We start from the raw sequence: 18958 nt of genomic DNA on the forward strand, positions 1-18958 counted from the left end.
TGTGCACTTGGGATGCTCTAACCTGCAGGGCTATGGACCAAGAGCTGAGAAGTGGGATTAAGCTAGATAGCTCTTTGTTGGCCGGCTATGGCATGATGGGCCGAAATGACCTCCTTCCGTGCTGTAACTTTCTATGATTCTATGATTCTATGTATAAATTTACATCCAGCAATAAAAAAGTGCTTCCTTGCTGAATTAAGAAAACTGCTGTCAGTGGATAGGGTTAACTTCTTTGCAGGTTTATAAGAAGTTGGGTCAAAACTTGGTCAGACATCAATACGTCACTTCACGTAAACCGAAGAAAACTTTCCCAAACAAACAAATGCCATCTTTTTATATTTTATTCCCTCAGCCACTGTCATGGTCAAACACCATATAAGTTTGTATCTGCTATACTCGCTTATCAAATTGAATACTACTCACACATATATGAGTTCTTTTATCCTGAGTCCTGCTGCGTTGCCTTGGTTTGTCATTGGTGAAAGTAGTATAACTCCTGCCCTAGAGTTCATTTGTGATTGAGTTCCTGATGGTTGGGGATTGACATCAATCCATTCTCAACGCCATGGTTTTCAAACAGCTACAAAATCAGGTCCTTCGCTAGGCTCGCCAATGTTGTATTATGCAAACTTCTGTTGTTCGCTTGAGTAGTAACAAATTCAGTCTTCTGGTTATAATCATTTTATTCTTTAACTTCAGCATAAAAAAGCAATTGACAAGCAAAGTATAGTCACAGATAGAGAACATGAACCTAGGCATGGGTCCCTTTTTGTGCTGCTTGAACAAAGGAAAAAGCTATATTTATACACTGTTTCCTTATCAAACTGAAACTGGTATTGCCCAATTATGGTAATCTCTGGCTACTGCTATGTACAGAGACACAAGTCTACATTTTACATCAACAACCTTACATGAAAGATGTCTTGTCCTTGCTATGGTAAACATATCCAAGGCCAGTTGGTTGTGAACACCAGCTATTGCTAAGTGAAATCTGTAACCCTCTCTCTCTCTCTCTCTAATGATGCCAACCACATTTTTCTCCTATATTGAATGAACTAAACATGAATACCTTTCAGAAGTTGAATTAACCGAGTTCCATATGCCAACAGGTTGGAGGCGTGGGGTCAGTTAAAGTGTTAAAAATGTGAATCCCGACCTGAACCCACCTCCAACCCGCACACTTCTGTTTTTAATGGAGGCAGGACGGGGGAGGGGAGGGGCAGAGAACCTGCTGCCAGCAGGCGGGTTGTCTATTAAATATTATGATATGGCTGGAAGCCTCTTCTTTAACCTCCATTTTGTCTTTAACTTTAGCTGGTTGGGTTTTGCACACCTCGTGAAACCTGCCAGCTAATGCAAGGCGAAGACTGCTGCACCCAGGAGGAAAGTGTGTTTACAGGGACCTCATGAATACAGGATCCCTGCCTACCCATCCCCGTGATCAGAGAAACCCCCACGAGGCCTCCGATCATGTCCCAGGCCTCCGATTTCCACCCAGGCCTACCTCAATAATAATAATAATAATAATCAACTTTATTGTCATTGTTAGTGCACAAGTGCAGTACAACGAAATGTAGGCTTGCGGCTCCCGAGAGTGTACATTTAGGTTAAGACATTTAAACATTCAACATACATTTGGCTTGTAATACATTAACATAAACATAACCATAATAAAGTGCATTGGCAGATGTGCAGGCTTTAGAGTTTATTTGTGGAGTTCAGTAGGATGACAGCCCTGGGAAAGAAGCTGTTCCTAAATCTGGTCGTACGGGTGCGAATGCATCTGTAGCATCTCCCAGATGGCAGGAGGGTGAACAGACTGTGGCTGGGGTGGGTAGGGTCTTTGATGATGGTCCGTGACCTCCGTAAACAGCGTTTCTGGTATATGTGCTCTATGGTCGGTAGCCGGGTGCCGGTAATGCGTTGGGCAGTTTTGACTACCCGCTGCAGGGCTTTCCGGTCATAGTAGCTACAGCTGCCATACCATACTGTGATACAGTTCGTCAGGATGCTCTCTATTGCGCAATGGTAAAAGTTAGAGAGGATCAGGGGTGACAGGTTACATCCCTTCAGCCTCCTTAGGAAATATAGGCGCTGCTGGGCCTTCTTCACCAGAGAGGAGGTATTGAGGGACCAGGAGAGGTCTTCCGTGATGTGGACTCCGAGGAACTTAAAGCTGTCCACCCTTTCCACCACAGCCCCATTGATTTGGATGGGGGTGTGACTTCCGCCTTTCGACTTCCTGAAGTCCAAAATGATTTCTTTGGTTTTCTTGATGTTAAGGGCCAGGTTGTTATCGGCGCACCACTTCATGAGATGCTGGACCTCCTCCCTGTAGGCTGACTCATCGTTGTTGGTGATCTGGCCTACTACCGTGGTATCAACCACAAACTTGATGATGGTGTTGGAACCATGAACAGCCACACAGTCGTGGGTGAAGAGGGAGTAGAGGAGGGGGCTCAGCACACATCCTTGTGGGGCCCCCGTGTTCAGGGTCGGGGGGGGGGAGGTGTGGTTACCTAATTTGACAGACTGGGGGCTGTTTGTTAGGAAGTCCAGGGTCCAGTTGCAGAGGGAAGTGTTCAGGCCAAGAGTGTGGAGTTTGGTGGCCAGCTTATTGGGGACGATAGTGTTGAATGCTGAGCTGTAGTCTATGAACAGCATTCTGATGTAGGTCTCTTTACCATCTAAGTGATTCAGTGCAGTGTAGAGCAGTTGTGATTGCATCCTCCATTGATCTGTTTGCACGATAGGCAAATTGGTGTTGGTCAAGAGAGGCGGGAACACAGGCTTTGATATGAGCCAGGACCAGTCTCTCGAAACATTTCATTATGATGGGTATGAGTGCGACAGGTCGATAGTCGTTCAGGCACGTCACAGCCATTTGTTTTGGCACAGGAATAATGGTAGCGGTCTTGAAGCATGTAGGGACTACTGCCTGGGCCAATGACAGATTGAAGGTGGCGGTGAAGACATCGGCCAGCTGATCAGCGCATTCCTTGAGTACCCGTCCAGGGATGCTATCTGGTCCAGCAGCCTTTCGTGCGTTCACTCCGCGTAGAACACCCCTTACGTCGGAGGTCGACAGAGTGAGCACCTGGTCTTCCGGGGGTGGCAAGGCTTTGGTAGCCGGCTCCCTGTTGTCCCTGTCGAAGCGAGCGTAGAAGTTGTTAAGCTCCTCCGAAGGGAGGCATCGCTAACCGGGGGGCTGGTGTTTTTGCTCTTGTCATCAGTGATGGACTGGATGCCTTGCCACATGCGCCGGGAGTCCGAGTTGTTGTGGAAATGATCCCCTATCCGCAGTGTCTGTTTCCTTTTGGCAGTCCTGATACCCTTTTTTAGGTTGGTCCTAGCTGCACTGTAAGCCGCCGCGTCGCCAGATTTAAATGCTGCGTTGCGTGCTTTCAACAGCGAGCGGACCTCTCCGTTCATCCAGGGTTTCTGGTTGGGGTATGTCCTGATATTTTTATGGGTCGTGACGACCTCGACGCAACTGTTAATGTAGAATAACACTGTGGATGCATATTCCTCGATGTCATTATGGGCAAACATGCCCCAATCAGTGCGTTCGAAGCAATCCTGAAGCTCCGAGACTGCCCCCTCTGGCCATACTTTCACTGATCTCACTGATGTTCTCATTCTTTTGATGAGCGGTTTGTATGCCGGGGCTAGAAACAGGGAGAGGTGGTCAGACTTCCCAAGGTGGGGGCAGGGAATGGCCTTATAAGCGTCTACAATGCTTGTGTAGACTTGACCCAGTGTGTTCTCCCCTCTTGTGGGGCAGGAAACATTCTGGTGGAATTTCGGTAGTACAGTTTTTAGGTTTATGTGATTGAAGTCCCCCGCGATGATAAAAGCTCCATCTGGGTACGCAGTTTGTTGTTCGCTGATGGCCCTGTAGAGGTCCTTCAGTGCTAGTTTGGCATTAGCGTGTGGTGGGATGTAGACCGCAGTGATGATAACAGCCGTGAATTCCCGAGGCAGGTAGAAGGGTCTGCACCATACCTCAAGGCCTCTGATTCCCCACAAGCCCTCCGCCCCTACTCCTCCCCCACCCATCTGCCCCACCTTAATGTGCTGCTCCTGTCCCCTGATCCTCACCCATCGCCCAGTCCCCCACCGTTGTAAGATTCGAAATTTTCAGCAATAATCGCGCAAGAAAACCGGATAAAATAAGGCTGTTTATTGACCAAAGTAAGCTTGCACAGAAAAACCTTTGATAAAAGGGCATACAAAATGGCCGCCGGGCCCCGTGATCAGTTTTCTGGACCATTTTATTTCTGTTACTGCAAGCCAGACAGGCTTGTGGATTGAAGACAGTAAGCCCGCGAAAGCCAGTATCTGGGAACCGAAACTCAGGGAAACAGCATACATATTCAATGGATTCTAAGTACAGGATGGGGCCCATCAAGATATGGGCGGACAATGCAAAAACACTTATACCCATTTATTGTACAAAGGAGAAACCGTTTAACAGCCATCAAGGAAAATCTCCGGACCGATCAATATGCGAACCGAGTCGCGATGACAATGTAAAAGACATTAAAAGACATTATCGGCCAGGAAGGCCAGTTAAGTAATCACCGGCTCCCGTTACAAGACAAAGCGCCCCTGCAGAGATTTCTGCCTGCCAAAATTAATACAAAGACAGGACTATGATTTGGCGGGAGATAAGACTGTCCCAAAAGAGTATAACTATGGATTGAAAGTCCATCTAAACACAACTTCTTCTACAAGGAACGATCGGAGGAAACACGATCGACATTATCGGAGTGATCGACGGAACGAACGGACGAACGAAGGACGGACGGTGACGGTTACACCGATCCAGGATCGGCGCCTCTTCTACCTCGGTAGCTTTGGAATTGATGAAGACACTTCGTCTTTTTGAAGACGCTTCGGACGGACAATTTCGGCGAAAAGACAACGTGGTCGGTGTTCAGCCAGACAAGGCTCGGTGACGACGGGAAGATGACGAGGGTGGCCCGGGTACTGGGGTCGGGAGATCATCGACGACCCAGGCCGAAGGAGAAGAAACCCTCTGGAAAGCCACCGAGCCAGGCGGGAGCGAGGGAGGTCCTCGGCATACCATTCGGCCAGAGACCTTCAGATTCTCCCATTTGTATGCAGTTCTTCAACTGCTTGTAGCTGATCTTCAACCTTGACGAGCGCTCATCGAGGCTGTGTCTACCCCGCCGCCTCGAGAGAGAGAGAGAGAATATCGACTGCGCCAGAATTTTCCAAATCCACGTGACGACGGAAAGCGGTGCCAAAAGGCTGCGAACCCCCTTTTTCGCGATTTTGAGAGTGGTGAGCATGATCCCAAGTTCCCCAGGTCGAAACTTAGTTTAGGTATAGGGGAGGGAGTTAAGGGTAATCGTAATGTGTTTTCCCTTTTACGATGTGCCGTGTGTTCCCCATTTCCATAGAGTCAAGTTCATAAATTTGTGCATGATTGTAGTTACTTTAATCTGTGCCTATGACATGTATTTTGTAATGCTTCAAACTGTTTAAAAATAAAAGCATCCATTTTGTGCTGTTCAACCTGGTCTATTGAGTCCTTTCTCTGCACTACTGTTCTCTGCATCTAAGTCCAAGGTCTAGAACCGTAGGGGGAGCGGGTCGAACCACTCAAGGGTAATTATTGCACGAAGCCTGGCAGGAGACCAGAACGAGCAAGAGAAACCCCCTACAATTGGGTCTAAAGATCCAGGCTATCTCTCCCTAAAGGAAAGGAACAACCCGAGAATGTTACCCTCCTCCAGATAACACTTTTAATAAGTTTAGCTAGACTGTAACGTCCCGGATATTATGAGGGTCCGGAGAACTCCTTTAGAATTCTGTAACTCTTCACCAAAGAGTGTACAGAGATTGATTTTGCGAGTTATTGATACAGAAGACTTATGTGAGACAATTCTAAAAATATATAGAGAACCAACGTGCAATTTACAGTTGGTGAATCAGTCAATCACAAAGTTAACAATTCCACAAAGAGAAAAAATATGATCTTTTTAACAGAGAATCTTACTTTTAAATCTTAACTTCACTACAGTATTACAGTTCTTAAAGTTTTCTATACAGGATATCTATCAATATCAAATACCTTTGATCCCCGAGGTACAAAGAGGTAGACCAGAGAGTCGCCTCTGTAGCTGAGAATCGCCTTGCCCGATTAAAGCGACTCTGATATCCCATTTGAAACTTCAATATTTATACCCTTTTCCAGTTGTATTTCCTTTAAGGTTTTCTGCTGATGCAAGTTAATTATCCCTATTCATCTTTCTGCTGACCTCTGCAATTCTTTACTGCTACATCAGCTTGTAATATTCCAGAATCTTGTCTTTCTCCAGGTGTTCTGGGTTAACCATATAAAACGGTGTGACGGGCAGGTGTCCCTTATTTTATGTCATTTTTATGAGGGCAGATGTTCCTTATCTTATGTGCCATCTTTACGAAGTTTAAATTAAAACACCTTGGGCTCGATTTTCCAAGCCCCGAGGAGGCGGGTTTGGAGGCAGGAGTGGTGGGAAAATTGCAGAATCAGGGGGGGCAAGAACCCATCCCGCCCCCAACCCGCCTCCGTGCCAATGTCCCAGGAGGCGGGTACCTGACCTGTGCTGGGAGCCGCCTCCCTGAGGCGGGAAGGGGATTAGTGCCAATTAACTGCCTGTTAACAGGTAGTTAACAGGCAGTTTTTTGCCTAATCCCTATTTTTAACCCTGAAGTGTGGGCTGTCCGACGGCTCCAAACCACGCCAAGTTAGCGAGGCAGACCGTCGGTCTGCAGGGGTTGGAGGGGTCGAGATGTCCATTGTGCAGGTGAATGATGGGTGCATGTGTGCAGAGGTAATTGTGTGAGGTAAGTGTAAAGTCTTTTAATAAGTTTTACTTACCTTTACTTTCTCCTGCAGGCTTCCTTCCTTCAGTTCTTGGGAGTCCCTCAGCTCACCGGCACAGAAAGCAGAATGGCCGCTGAACTGTCAAAAGCTGCAGCCTCTGCTTTCTGGTCTGGAGAGATCTCTAACTGAGTCTGAGTAGAAGGACTCAAGTTAGAAGTCAGATTGTCAATGTTGGACAGCTTCACAGAGCTGTCAAACACTGATTTTTCATCTGTCAAAAGCTCTTGACAGATGAAATGTCAATCGCTGACGTCACCAGTAACCAGGTGTCCCTTAATTGGCCTGCTGAGCCCGCTGGGCAGGCTTAACAAGGTCAATCAAGGGAAAATAGCATGGGTTGGCCACAAGTCAATGGGGGTGGGACTACAACCCAAAAAGTGGGAGTCCCGCCTCCAAAAGCTCCCCACTGACAAAATCGAGCCCCTTATCCAGGGTGAACCATTGTTTTTGTTCCCAAAAGTCAGCCTGTCGGAGCCATGCACCTTCTGTTTCAATAAGGTTATTTATTCAGGGTCAACAACTGTCTTATCTCAATAGCCAGAATACTTTCATAGCTATTTCATAGTTAGGTTTCTAAATTTCCAAACCCAGTTTGTCATGTTTTAAAGAAGTTATAAGGTAGTGTTCCTTATAGTATATTCCTTTACAGTGCCAACGGCAGTTTAACCTCCGGTGGCTCTGTAACCTTATCCTACACTAGCTGCCGGTTAAGCAGCGCCTTGGTTTCAAAATTCTCATCCTTGGTTTCAAATCCCTCCATGGCCTCGCCCCTCCCTATCTCTGTAATCTCCTTCAGCCCCACAACCCCCCGAGAAATCTGCGCTCCTCTAATTCTGCCCTTTTGAGCATCCCTGATTAGAGTCGCTCAACCTTTGGTGGCCGTGCCTTCTGTCGCCTCGGCCCTAAGCTCTGGAATGCCTTCCCTAAACCTCTCCGCCTCGCTACCTCTCTTTCCTCCTTTAAGACGCACCTTAAAACCTACCTCTTTGACCAAGCTTTTGGTCACTTGCCCTAATTTCTCCTTATGTGGCTCATGTTCCGTCTTTAACACTCCTGTGCAGCGCCTTGGGACGTTTTACTACGTTAAAGGCGCTATATAAATATAAGTTGTTGTTAATGTTGCAGCCACATGCAACCACTTCAATGCAGATTATTGATTTGATAGTTGAGCCCATGCAATGTTTTTCTTCCCCCTTTTATTCTGCCTCTCATGTTTTGTCCTGTGTGTTGCTGCTGCCGATCCCGCTCCTCGCTGCCTGGATCCCGCCGGTCTGGACGCCCTCCCTCCAGCACTCTCCCGACTGCAGACGCAGCTTTCCAAAGCGTCCCCGTCTCCAGGCGACCCGCCTTCGCCCGGCGTCCCGTTTCCACGACAACGCAAGCTGTTTCCCCAGCAACCGTCGCCGGGGAGGGTTCGGCGGGGGAAAGACCGTGGGGGACCGGGGCTGCAGCTGATCGCCCGCCAGAGCCGGGACTGAGTGCAGCCGGCGAGAGCAGCGAAGGGCGGCCGGGCCCGGCCAGCAGCAACCCCAGCACCCCCTTCCCATCCCGCAGGTCGTGCAGCCGGGGCCGAGCTGCTGCTTGCCTGCTGCGGGTGGTCCAGGGGCACCGGGATCCCCATGAGTTCACCGAGCGAGCGCCTTGAGGAGAAGCTGGAGACTGTGATCCAGGTAGACGCGGCTGTTTTCCTTTCACTTTGGCACTTAATTTCCCACCTTACAACGTGGCTACACTTCAAAATGCACTTCATTGGCTGTAAAGCGCTTTGGGACGTCTGGTGGTCGTGAAAGGCGCTATATAAACGCACATCTTTCTTTCAAACAACGAGTGGGAATCCCCAAGGTAGGGAATTACTTCCAGCCAAACTTCGCCTCCCCTCCCCGGGGGTGGCTCCCCTCCCTGGGGTAGCGGGGGAGCCGGGTTGGCAGACTGCCTTGTTCGCCTGCAATGTGTGAGCTTGGTGCTCAGGTACAGCCCAGCACTGAGGAATGTGTTCCCTTGAGGGGCTGGTGCAGTCTCAAGGGACAGAGAATCCTGGGCAGCGCAGCCACCCTTTCCCGAGAAGCACAGCCAGGTGCCTCAGGCTCCGCTCCGGGAGCGCTGCTTCGCAAAATTGTCCTGTCCCTGCAGTGCGGCTCTGAGCACGCGTGATCCTAAAACTGGCAGCGTGATTTGGGGAGATTACTCACCACGCGAAAGCCATGTGTGATATGGATCATTGAAACACGTAAAATTCTTACAGGGCTTGGCACGGTAGATGCTGGGAGGATGTTTCCCCTGGCTGGAGAGTCCAGAACTAGGGTCACAGTCTCTGGATAAGGGGTCGGCCATTTAGGACTGAGATGAGGAGGAATTTCTTCACTCAGAGGGTGGTGAATCTTTGGAATTCTCTACCCCAGAGGACTGTGGAGGCTCAGCTGTTGAGTATATTCTAGACAGAGATCAATAGATTTTTGGATACTCAGGGAACCAAGGGATATGGGGATAGGGCAGGAAAGTGGAGTTGAGGTAGAAGATCAGCCATGATCTTATTGAAGGGCAAATCAGGCTCAAAGGGCCGAATGGCCTACTCCTGCTCCTATTTCTTATGCTCTTATGTGCGATATGCACTTCTTCCCACCCATCTTGAGTCTGCACCGGGTGCAGTTTAACTCAGGAGACCACCCAGTGAATTAAATCCACCTTTGAAACTTCCTTCTGTTTCTGTACTGACCCCTGTCCAGCTGCATTTTGGTTGTACCAAATACCCGCCACCCCCCCCCCATCGGACTTCATTTTGAGTTTGACCTCTCCCAATCTGACTTTATTTTTGAGGCTGTACCATTCACCCTGCTGCCCCCCTCCCCCCATTGGACCCCACTTTGAGTTTGAAACTCAAGAGGCCATCCAGCAGACTAAAGCCATAAAGTGTTGGGCCCAATCTCCATCTCACTACGGTTTGAATCATAGAATTTACAGCACAGGAACAGGCCATTCGGCCCCACATTTCTATGCTGGTGTTTATGCTCCACGTGAGCCGCCTCTCACCTTACTTCATCTCACCTTCAACATATCAAACACCTTTGACTTGGGGACCAACTTTGACTATTATGCACAGGGACATTAGCAGTGGTAGACATCGCCCATCTAAGCTGTGTATTCAGTTCATTTTGTGATTCTTCACTTTTATCAGGCTGATGGCCAATGAAGGTTGTAATTTTTCTGTCTCACTTTCTACGTTGTCAAATTAATGAGTAACATCACAACCATCTGCTAATTTCCACTCACCACAGTGTGCTTCATGTGCCTGCCTTAAGAGTTCTACTCTGGCAAAAGGTCACCGATCTGAAACGTTAACTGTTTCTCTCTCCACAGATGCTGTCTGACCTGCTGAGCATTTCCAGCATTTTCTGTTTAGCTGATGTGTCTGCCATCCTGAATTATTACCTGTAACTGGCCTGTAGTAGGGATCAGAAAGAAAACATTGAGGTCAAACCGAACACAATGGCTAATGGTTCCCAGTGAATGGAGAGTTAGTGTAAAGATTAGCAATGTTGTATGTGTAGTACTGGACACGTGCTGCATGCACTCTCATACACAAATGCTGGAGGAACAGGCTTGCAGCTACTGAAAAGCCACAGGTAAGGGCCGATACCACAATCAGGCGCTCCCAGCAAAGAGTGATGCTCGCAGGGAGCACTGGTTGAGATGTCACGGCCCGCAGCCTCTAATCTTTCACCCATTTAAATCAATCAGGGAGGCAGGCCTGCGGTTTCCTGGTCAGTTCTCCCCGTGGGTGCCTTCAATGCCTGGAACATCTACTGGGAGAGTCAGCCCTGTAATACACTTACTGCTACTTCACTGCAAGCCAATTATCACGCAGTAAACTGCCACTCATTGCCTCAAAACTATTAAACCTTCAGTTTGGACCATGTTTGGATAACCTACCTGGAGCAACAGGGCCATGACATGTACAAAGACCAAATTCTGAATGAAACTGTATAAATGAATACAGATCTCCATCCCCTGTGATTTAGTTGGTAAGCGCAGGGCTTGTTGTCATCTGACTATACTTGGCTGTGCTAAGCCAAGGCATCAGAACTCATTCAATGACCCATGCACTTTGCTGGGCAGCTGCTAATGGCAGCTCTGAGTTGGAAGGTTGTGGGCTTGAGTCCCACTCCAGGAGTTTAGCACATAATCTGAGCTGACACTTCAGTGCAGTATTGCTGGGAACTGTGCAGCAAAGTAAACAAGGCTGTGCTTCTACCTCAAGAAGCTCCATGATCGATTTAAAGAGGTGTTTCTTTTGCCAATATTCAGCCCGTATATACAGGCTTCTGATGCATCTTGTTGCTTGCTGGCTTGCATATATCCATCTCCACTTAGTGGCGAAGGTGTGACTGCTATGAACTAATCCAGAAATCAAGAGTTTGAGATATATAAACTTGTACAAGCACCGTTGTTTTTTTTCTGTATGCCTGTTACTCTGAGCACTGCCCCATGAAAAGAACAGGCAGTTAGGCTCTTGGGCAATGTTGAAATGGGTCACAAAACCACAGTATCCCACTGCACCCCTGTAATTGTGTTTTTCTAGTATATTGCAAAACAAGCTGCCCTGCTACAACACTCCCTCCAGCCTGGCATCATCTGCTACGGAGATAAGCAACTACAAATCAGCTTGTCTGCTCACACCACTGATCTCTGCATTTGCCCTTGGGTTGCTATCAATCAAGCAGCAAAATCTTAGGGTTGGTGGGCAGAGGTCACCAGTGGGAGTGCACCAACCAGAAACTTTTGGGATGTTTGTCCAGAGTCTCTACTTCAGTCATCAACTCCGGTAATGCATTCGACAGCCTCGCAACCTCTAGAACCTGGGTAAGGGCCCCTATTGAAAAAGAGTTTGGACAGTTTCAACCCTGCTCCTAGTGGAGTGAGGACTTCAGTACAAAACCGCTCCTAATTTGGAACTAAAGGGGTGATCTGTGGCGCAGCTGGCAGATACCTGGAATGCATATCAGAAATTGTGAACCCCAAGCCACTGATTTTCCATCCATTAAAATTGATGGACTGAAGATCACAGGCCAGGCATGTGCAACTTCCAGAAAGGTGCCGTGAGCCCTCGGCAGGAGTGCTGAAGTGAACCGGTGGCAGTGAGTCAGGAGCAGCCCAACTAGAGCGGGCCTGTGTGGGAACACAGCATCGGCGGCAGTTCAAACCGGTGGCAGTGAGTCAGGAGCAGCCCGACTAGAGCGGGCCTGTGTGGGAACACAGCATCGGCGGCAGTTCAAACCGGTGGCAGTGAGTCAGGAGCAGCCCGACTAGAGCGGGCCTGTGTGGGAACACAGCATCGGCGGCAGTTCAAACCGGTGGCAGTGAGTCAGGAGCAGCCCGACTAGAGCGGGCCTGTGTGGGAACACAGCATCGGCGGCAGTTCAAACCGGTGGCAGTGAGTCAGGAGCAGCCCGACTAGAGCGGGCTTGTGTGGGAACACAGCATCGGCGGCAGTTCAAACCGGTGGCAGTGAGTCAGGAGCGGCCCGACTAGAGCGGGCCTGTGTGGGAACACAGCATCGGCGGCAGTTCAAACCGGCGGCAGTGAGTGAGGAGCGGCCCGACTAGAGCGGGCTTGTGTGGGAACACAGCATCGGCGGCAGTTCAAACCGGCGGCAGTGAGTCAGGAGCAGCCCGACTAGAGCGGGCCTGTGTGGGAACACAGCATCGGCGGCAGTTACAGTTACACCAGCGGCAGTGAGTGAGGAGCGGCCCAACCAGTTCAACAGCAGGGGAGAGAGGTAAAAAGTAATCAAAGTGTGACGTCACCAGGAAGCAGGTAAGTGATTGGTTGGTGAGTATTTGGTTGGTGAGTATTTCTCTTTTTTCTTTAAACTTTAACTCTGGTTTATAGTTTCTAAGGTCTCTCTGGTGTAGCAGGGACTGTTGGTAAACCAGTTAACTGTAGTGTAATTAGTGGGATTGATTGATTTAATTTAAATTCAATTAATTAAAGGGTAAGTCATGGCAGGACAGCCGGGCCCCGTGATCTGCTCCTCCTGCGATATGTGGGAACTCAGGGACACTTCCTGTGTCCCTGACAACTACATGTGCAGGAAGTGTGTCCAGCTGCAGCTACTGACAGACCACATTGCGGCGCTGGAGCTACGATTGGACACATACTGGAGCGTTCACGATGCTCAGGACAACGTGAATAGCACATTTACAGAGTTGGACACACCGCAGGTAGAGGTTGGACAGGAAGAAAGGGAACGGGTGACCAACAGGCAGAGTACTAGGCGCAGGCAGGTAGTGCAGGGATCCCCTGTGGCCATCCCCCTCTCCAACAGATACACCACTTTGAGTACTGTTGGGGGGGATGGCTTATCAGAGGAAGGCAGCAGCAGCCAACTTCCTGGCACCAGGGGTGGCTCTGCTGCACAGAATGGGAGGAAAAAGAGGGGTAGAGCTATAGTAATAGGGGATTAAATTGTAAGGGGAATAGATAGGCGTTTCTGCGGCCGCAAATGAGACTCCAGGATGGTGTGTTGCCTCCCTGGTGCAAGGGTCAAGGATGTCTCCGAGCGACTCCAGAACATCTTGGAAGGGGAGGGTGAACAGCCAGTTGTCGTGGTGCATATAGGCACCAACGATATAGGTAAAAAGCGGGATGAGGTCCTAAAAGCGGAGTATAGGGAGTTAGGAGATAAATTTAAAAACAGGACCTCAAAGGTAGTAATCTCAGGATTGCTACCAGTACCACGTGCTAGTCAGAGTAGAAATAGAAGGATACTTCAGATGAATATGTGGCTAGAGGAATGGTGCCAGGGGGAGGGATTCAAGTTCCTGGGACATTGGAACCGGTTCTGGGGGAGGTGGGACTAGTTCAAACCGGACGGTTTGCACCTGGGCAGGGCTGGAACCAATGTCCTAGGGGGAGTGTTTGCTAGTGCTGTGGGGGAGGGTTTAAACTAAAATGGCAGGGGGTTGGGAACCTGAGCAGGGAGACAGAGGAAAGGGAAACAAGGATAAAAGCAAAAGATAGGAAGGAGAAAAACAAAAGTGGCAGTCAGAGAAATCAACTGTTTAAATCAAACATGGCCACAGTAAATAATAATTCTAATAGGTCTAAGAGCGTTAAAAAAACAAGCCTGAAGGCTTTGTGTCTTAATGCGAGGAGCATTTGTAATAAGGTGGATGAATTGGCTGCGCAAATAGAAGTAAACAAATATGATTTGGTTGGGATTACGGAAACGTGGCTCAAGGAAGGCCAGGACTGGGAACTCAACATCCAGGGGTATTCGATATTCAGGAAAGATAGGCAAAAAGGAAAGGGAGGTGGGGTAGCATTACTAGTTAAAGAAGGGATTAACACAATTGTAATGAAGGATATTAGCTCTGATGAGGTGGAATCTGTATGGCTGGAATTGAGAAATACTAAGGGGAAAAAAACGTTAGTGGGAGTGGTTTATAGACCTCCAAACAGTAAGGCGGAGGTTGGGGATGGCATTAAAAGAGAAATTAAAGAAGCGTGCAATAAGGGCACAGCAGTCATCATGGGTGACTTTAATCTACATATAGATTGGGCCAACCAAATGAGTAACAATACTGTGGAGGAGGAATTCCTGGAGTGTTTACGGGATGGTTTCCTGGACCAATATGTCGAGGAACCAACCAGAGATCAGGCCATCTTAGACTGGGCATTATGTAATGAGAAAGGATTAATTAGCAATCTTGTTGTAAGAGGCCCCTTGGGTCGGAGCGATCATAACATGAACGAATTCTTCATTAAGATGGAGAATGAAGTAGTTGACTCGGAGACTAGGGTCCTCAATTTAAATAAAGGAAACTATGATGGTCTGAGGAGCGAGTTGGGTAGGATTGATTGGGGAATGGCACTCAAAGGGTTGACGGTGGATAGGCAATGGCAAACATTCAAAGACCGAATGGATGAACTACAGAATTTGTTCATCCCAGTTTGGCATAAAAATAAAACAAAAAAGGTGACCCAACCGTGGCTAACAAGGGAAATTAGGGATAGCATAAGGTCCAAGGAGAGGGCATATAAATTGGCCAGAAAAAGCAATAATCCTGAGGATTGGGAGCAGTTTAGGATTCAACAAAGGAGGACAAAGGGATTAATTAAGAAAGGGAAAATAGAATATGAGAGTAAGCTTGCAGAGAACATAAAAACTGACTGTAAAAGCTTTTATAGATATGTGAAGAGAAAAAGATTGGTGAAGTCAAGCGTAGGTCCCTTGCAGTCAGAATCGGGGGAATTTATAATGGGGAACAAAGAAATGGCAGACCAACTAAATACATATTTTGGTTCTGTCTTCACAAAAGAGGACACAAATAACCTCCCAGAGATGCCGGGGAATATAGGGTCTGATGAAAGGGTGGAACTGAAAGAAATCAGTATTTGTAGGGAAATGGTGTTAGGAAAATTGATGGGACTGAAGGCCGATAAATCCCCAGGGCCTGATAATCTACATCCCAGGGTACTTAAGGAAGTGGCCCTAGAAATAGTAGATGCATTGCTGGTCATCTTCCAGAACTTGATAGACTCTGGAACGGTACCCATGGATTGGCGGGTAGCTAATGTTACCCCACTATTCAAAAAAGGTGGTAGAGAAAAGGCAGGGAATTATAGACCGGTAAGCTTGACATCGGTAGTGGGGAAAATGCTAGAGTCCATTATAAAAGATGTAATAGCAGAGCACTTGGAAAACAGCGACAGGATCGGACAAAGTCAACATGGATTTACAAAAGGTAAATCATGCTTGACTAATCTACTGGAATTTTTTGAGGATGTAACGGGCAAAATAGATAAGGGAGAACCAGTGGATGTGGTGTATTTGGACTTTCAGAAGGCTTTCGATAAGGTCCCGCATAAGAGATTAGCATGCAAAATTAAGGCACATGGGATTGGGGGCAAGGTATTGACTTGGATAGAGAGCTGGTTGGCGGACAGAAAGCAAAGAGTTGGAATAAACGGGTCGTTTTCCGAGTGGCAGGCAGTGACTAGTGGGGTACCGCAAGGATTGGTCCAAGGACCCCAGCTGTTCACAATATATATTAATGATCTGGACGAGGGAATTGGATGTAATATCTCCAAATTTGCAGACGACACAAAGCTGCGGGGGAGGGTATGCTGTGAGGAGGATGTCGTGAAACTCCAGCACGATTTGGACAGGTTGGGTGATTGGGCAGAAACATGGCAAATGCACTATAATGTGGATAAATGTGAGGTTATCCACTTTGGTGACAAAAACAGGAAGGCAGATTATTATTTGAATGGTAATAGATTGGGAGAAGGGGAAGTGCAAAGAGACCTGGGTGTTCTTGTGCACCAGCCGCTGAAGGTAAGCATGCAGGTGCAGCAGGCGGTTAAGAAGGCAAATGGTATGTTGGCCTTCGTAGGAAGAGGGTTCGAGTACAAGAACAAGGATGTCTTGCTGCAGTTGTACAGGGCCTTGGTGAGACCACACCTTGAGTATTGTGTGCAGTTTTGGTCACCTTACCTGAGGAAGGACGTTCTTGCCATGGAAGGAGTGCAGCGAAGATTCACCAGGCTGATACCTGGGATGGCAGGAATGACGTATGAGGAGAGATTGTGTCGATTGGGCTTATACTCACTGGAGTTTAGAAGATTGAGAGGGGATCTCATCGAAACCTATAAAATTCTGTCAGGCCTGGACAGACTAGATACAGGAAGGATGTTTCTGATGGCCGGGGAGTCCAGAACCAGGGGTCATAGTCTAAGGATAAGGGGTAAGCCATTTAGGACTGAAATGAGGAGGAATTTCTTCACCCAGAGAGTGGTGAACCTATGGAATTCTCTGCCACAGAGGGCGGTGGAGGCCAGTTCATTAAGTATATTCAAGAAAGAGTTGGATATATTTCTTAAGGCTAAAGGGATCAAGGGATATGGGGAGAAGGCAGGGCCCGGGTACTGAATTTGGATGATCAGCCATGATCTCATTGAGTGGCGGAGCAGGCTCGAAGGGCCGAATGGCCTACTCCTGCTCCTATCTTCTATGTATCTATGTATCTATGTAAAATACTCTCCTTAAATTGGCAACCTCATTCAGAGAGGTCACAAAGTTGTCTGGTGTCGGATTGGATTAAAGGAATATTCGTGGGGCAGAGTAGTGGGAGCTTTACTTTGTTGCTCCATTCCCCATTAATCAACAACACTAAAAAAAAAGATTACCTGGCCATTATCACATTGCTGTTTGTGGGAGCTGGCCATGTGCAATTTGGCGGCTGCGTTTCCTGCATTACAAGAGTGACTACGCTTTAAAAAAATACATAATTGGCTGTAAAGCACTTTGGGCTGTCTGGGGGTCGTGAAAGGCCCTATATAAGTGCAAGTCCTGTTGCCTAGAAATTCGTGACTACCACAAAAGCTGCCAGTGCACTGCGGCTGGGCGTTAACGGCCGCCGAAAATGGTGGCTCTGGCAGGACCGAAAAATTGGCGCTGAGGCTAATTAACATTTGCCCAGCGCTTAACTCACTGTGCGATGCCGTCCTGGCGGGGTGCAAGCAAGCGAGCGGGACTGGACTAAGTGACTTGTTGTGCCAAGTTATATGGGCTGCAGATTGACTGATAGGCTGATAGCCACAGTCTGGAAGGAGCTGGAGGCAAAAAAAGTTCCACTGCAGTAAATCTGATGGTGCAAAGCTACATGGAAGTCAGTTGGAACTGATTTCTGCCCAATTTCCTGGTGTGTAACATTCATCTTTGCCCAGTTTCTGGGCATAATGGGGCGCTAACTTTGACTTCATTGCCTCTCCGTCTAGTGATTCTGGGGCACTATGTGGCTTAACCTGATGTAAATTCTTATCCAGATCCTGTGTCTTAAAATCAGTGCATCCTTCTAAAGGTAGATGTTTCTCCAGTGGTCAGTCCAACAGTTGAGTTTCTCATGGACATGCACATGGACTTGCGTATGGCATTCTTTCCTGTAGGGTTCACTGTTCCCTTGCTTTCTCTTAACACTTCTGTTATTTTAATGTTAATAAAGGTTTTGGCAAACTTTGTGAAAACTTCATAAAATAGTACCAAACACTGGCATTGGGATTAAGTTCTCCAGGTCTATTATTTTAAGTGTCTGGGAAACTACAGTAGATGCTGCAGAACATTCTGAGTTTGTGGGTCTGAGTATGTGTGTGTGTGTCTCAGCTAATTATTTTCCTGTTGTTTCAGAAACTGGAAGACACTGTCCTGAACCCAGAGGTAAGTGGAGAGGACAAAAGTCTGACGGTGCGTGGAGAAGGGGAAGGCGCTGCACCAACTCTGGTCCCTGCTCGAATCCGAGAGATAGTTACCAAGAATCTAACTGAGGAAATAATGGAAGGTTAGTGTACAGCTCTAAATAAAAATCACATTACTAGGGAGCGGAAGGGTAATGGTGAATACAATACGTTACTATGGAAATGGAGAGTGACATTTACATTTAGTTTACAAGGGCCACGTCTTCTGCCTCCTGAGGCTTTTGCAGTGCGCTTTTGTATTCCAGTGCTTGCTGCAGTGTATTGTATTTTGTTAAGTCTGTGGGAGTGGCATTTCTTTTTATTCATTCATGGGATTTAGGAGTCGCTGGCAAAGCCAACATTTATTGCCCATCCCTAATTGCCCTTGAAAAAAAAGCCCTTGGTGGCAGTGAGCCATCTTCTGGAACCGCTGCAGTCCGTGTGGTGAAGGTACGGCCACAGTGCTGTTAGGTAGCGAGTTCCAGGATTTTGACCCACCGACGATGAAGGAATGGCGAAATATTTCCAAGTCAGGATGATGTGTGACTTGGAGGGGAACTTGGAAGTGGTGGTATTCCCATGCACCTGCTGCCCTTGTCCTTCTACTAGGTAGAGGTCACGGGTTTGTGAGGGGCTGTCGAAGAAGCCTTGGTGAGTTGCTGCAGTGCATCTTGTAGATGGTGCACAGTTTTAGTGCCAGAAAATTGCATTAAATGGAAGTTCATTTTTTACTCTTTTTTGTCAACACACAACTTCCCCGTGCATTTTCAAATTGGGCGGATTCTAATTAATGCTCAGAGCCAATCAGCACGTGACTGCAATTATGCT

The 18958-nt window shown here is 47.8% G+C and overlaps 1 protein-coding gene across 1 annotated transcript in view; it reads left to right on the forward strand.

Annotated features, from left to right (window-relative positions):
- The first annotated feature begins 8326 nt into the window (after positions 1-8326).
- The window catches only part of LOC147116043 (ciliary rootlet coiled-coil protein 2-like), a 76577-nt gene continuing 65945 nt past the window's right edge, over positions 8327-18958 (forward strand). Inside the window, exons 1-2 of the mRNA XM_085991996.1 lie at positions 8327-8568; positions 18084-18234. Of these exons, the coding sequence (XP_085848122.1) occupies positions 8518-8568; positions 18084-18234 (202 nt within the window). The 5' untranslated portion in view covers positions 8327-8517. The remainder of the gene's footprint in view (positions 8569-18083; positions 18235-18958) is intronic.

Source organism: Somniosus microcephalus, chromosome 6, assembly GCF_052327205.1.
Source record: "Somniosus microcephalus isolate GS21.2 chromosome 6, FLI_Smic_1.0, whole genome shotgun sequence".
Classification (NCBI taxonomy): domain Eukaryota; kingdom Metazoa; phylum Chordata; class Chondrichthyes; order Squaliformes; family Somniosidae; genus Somniosus; species Somniosus microcephalus.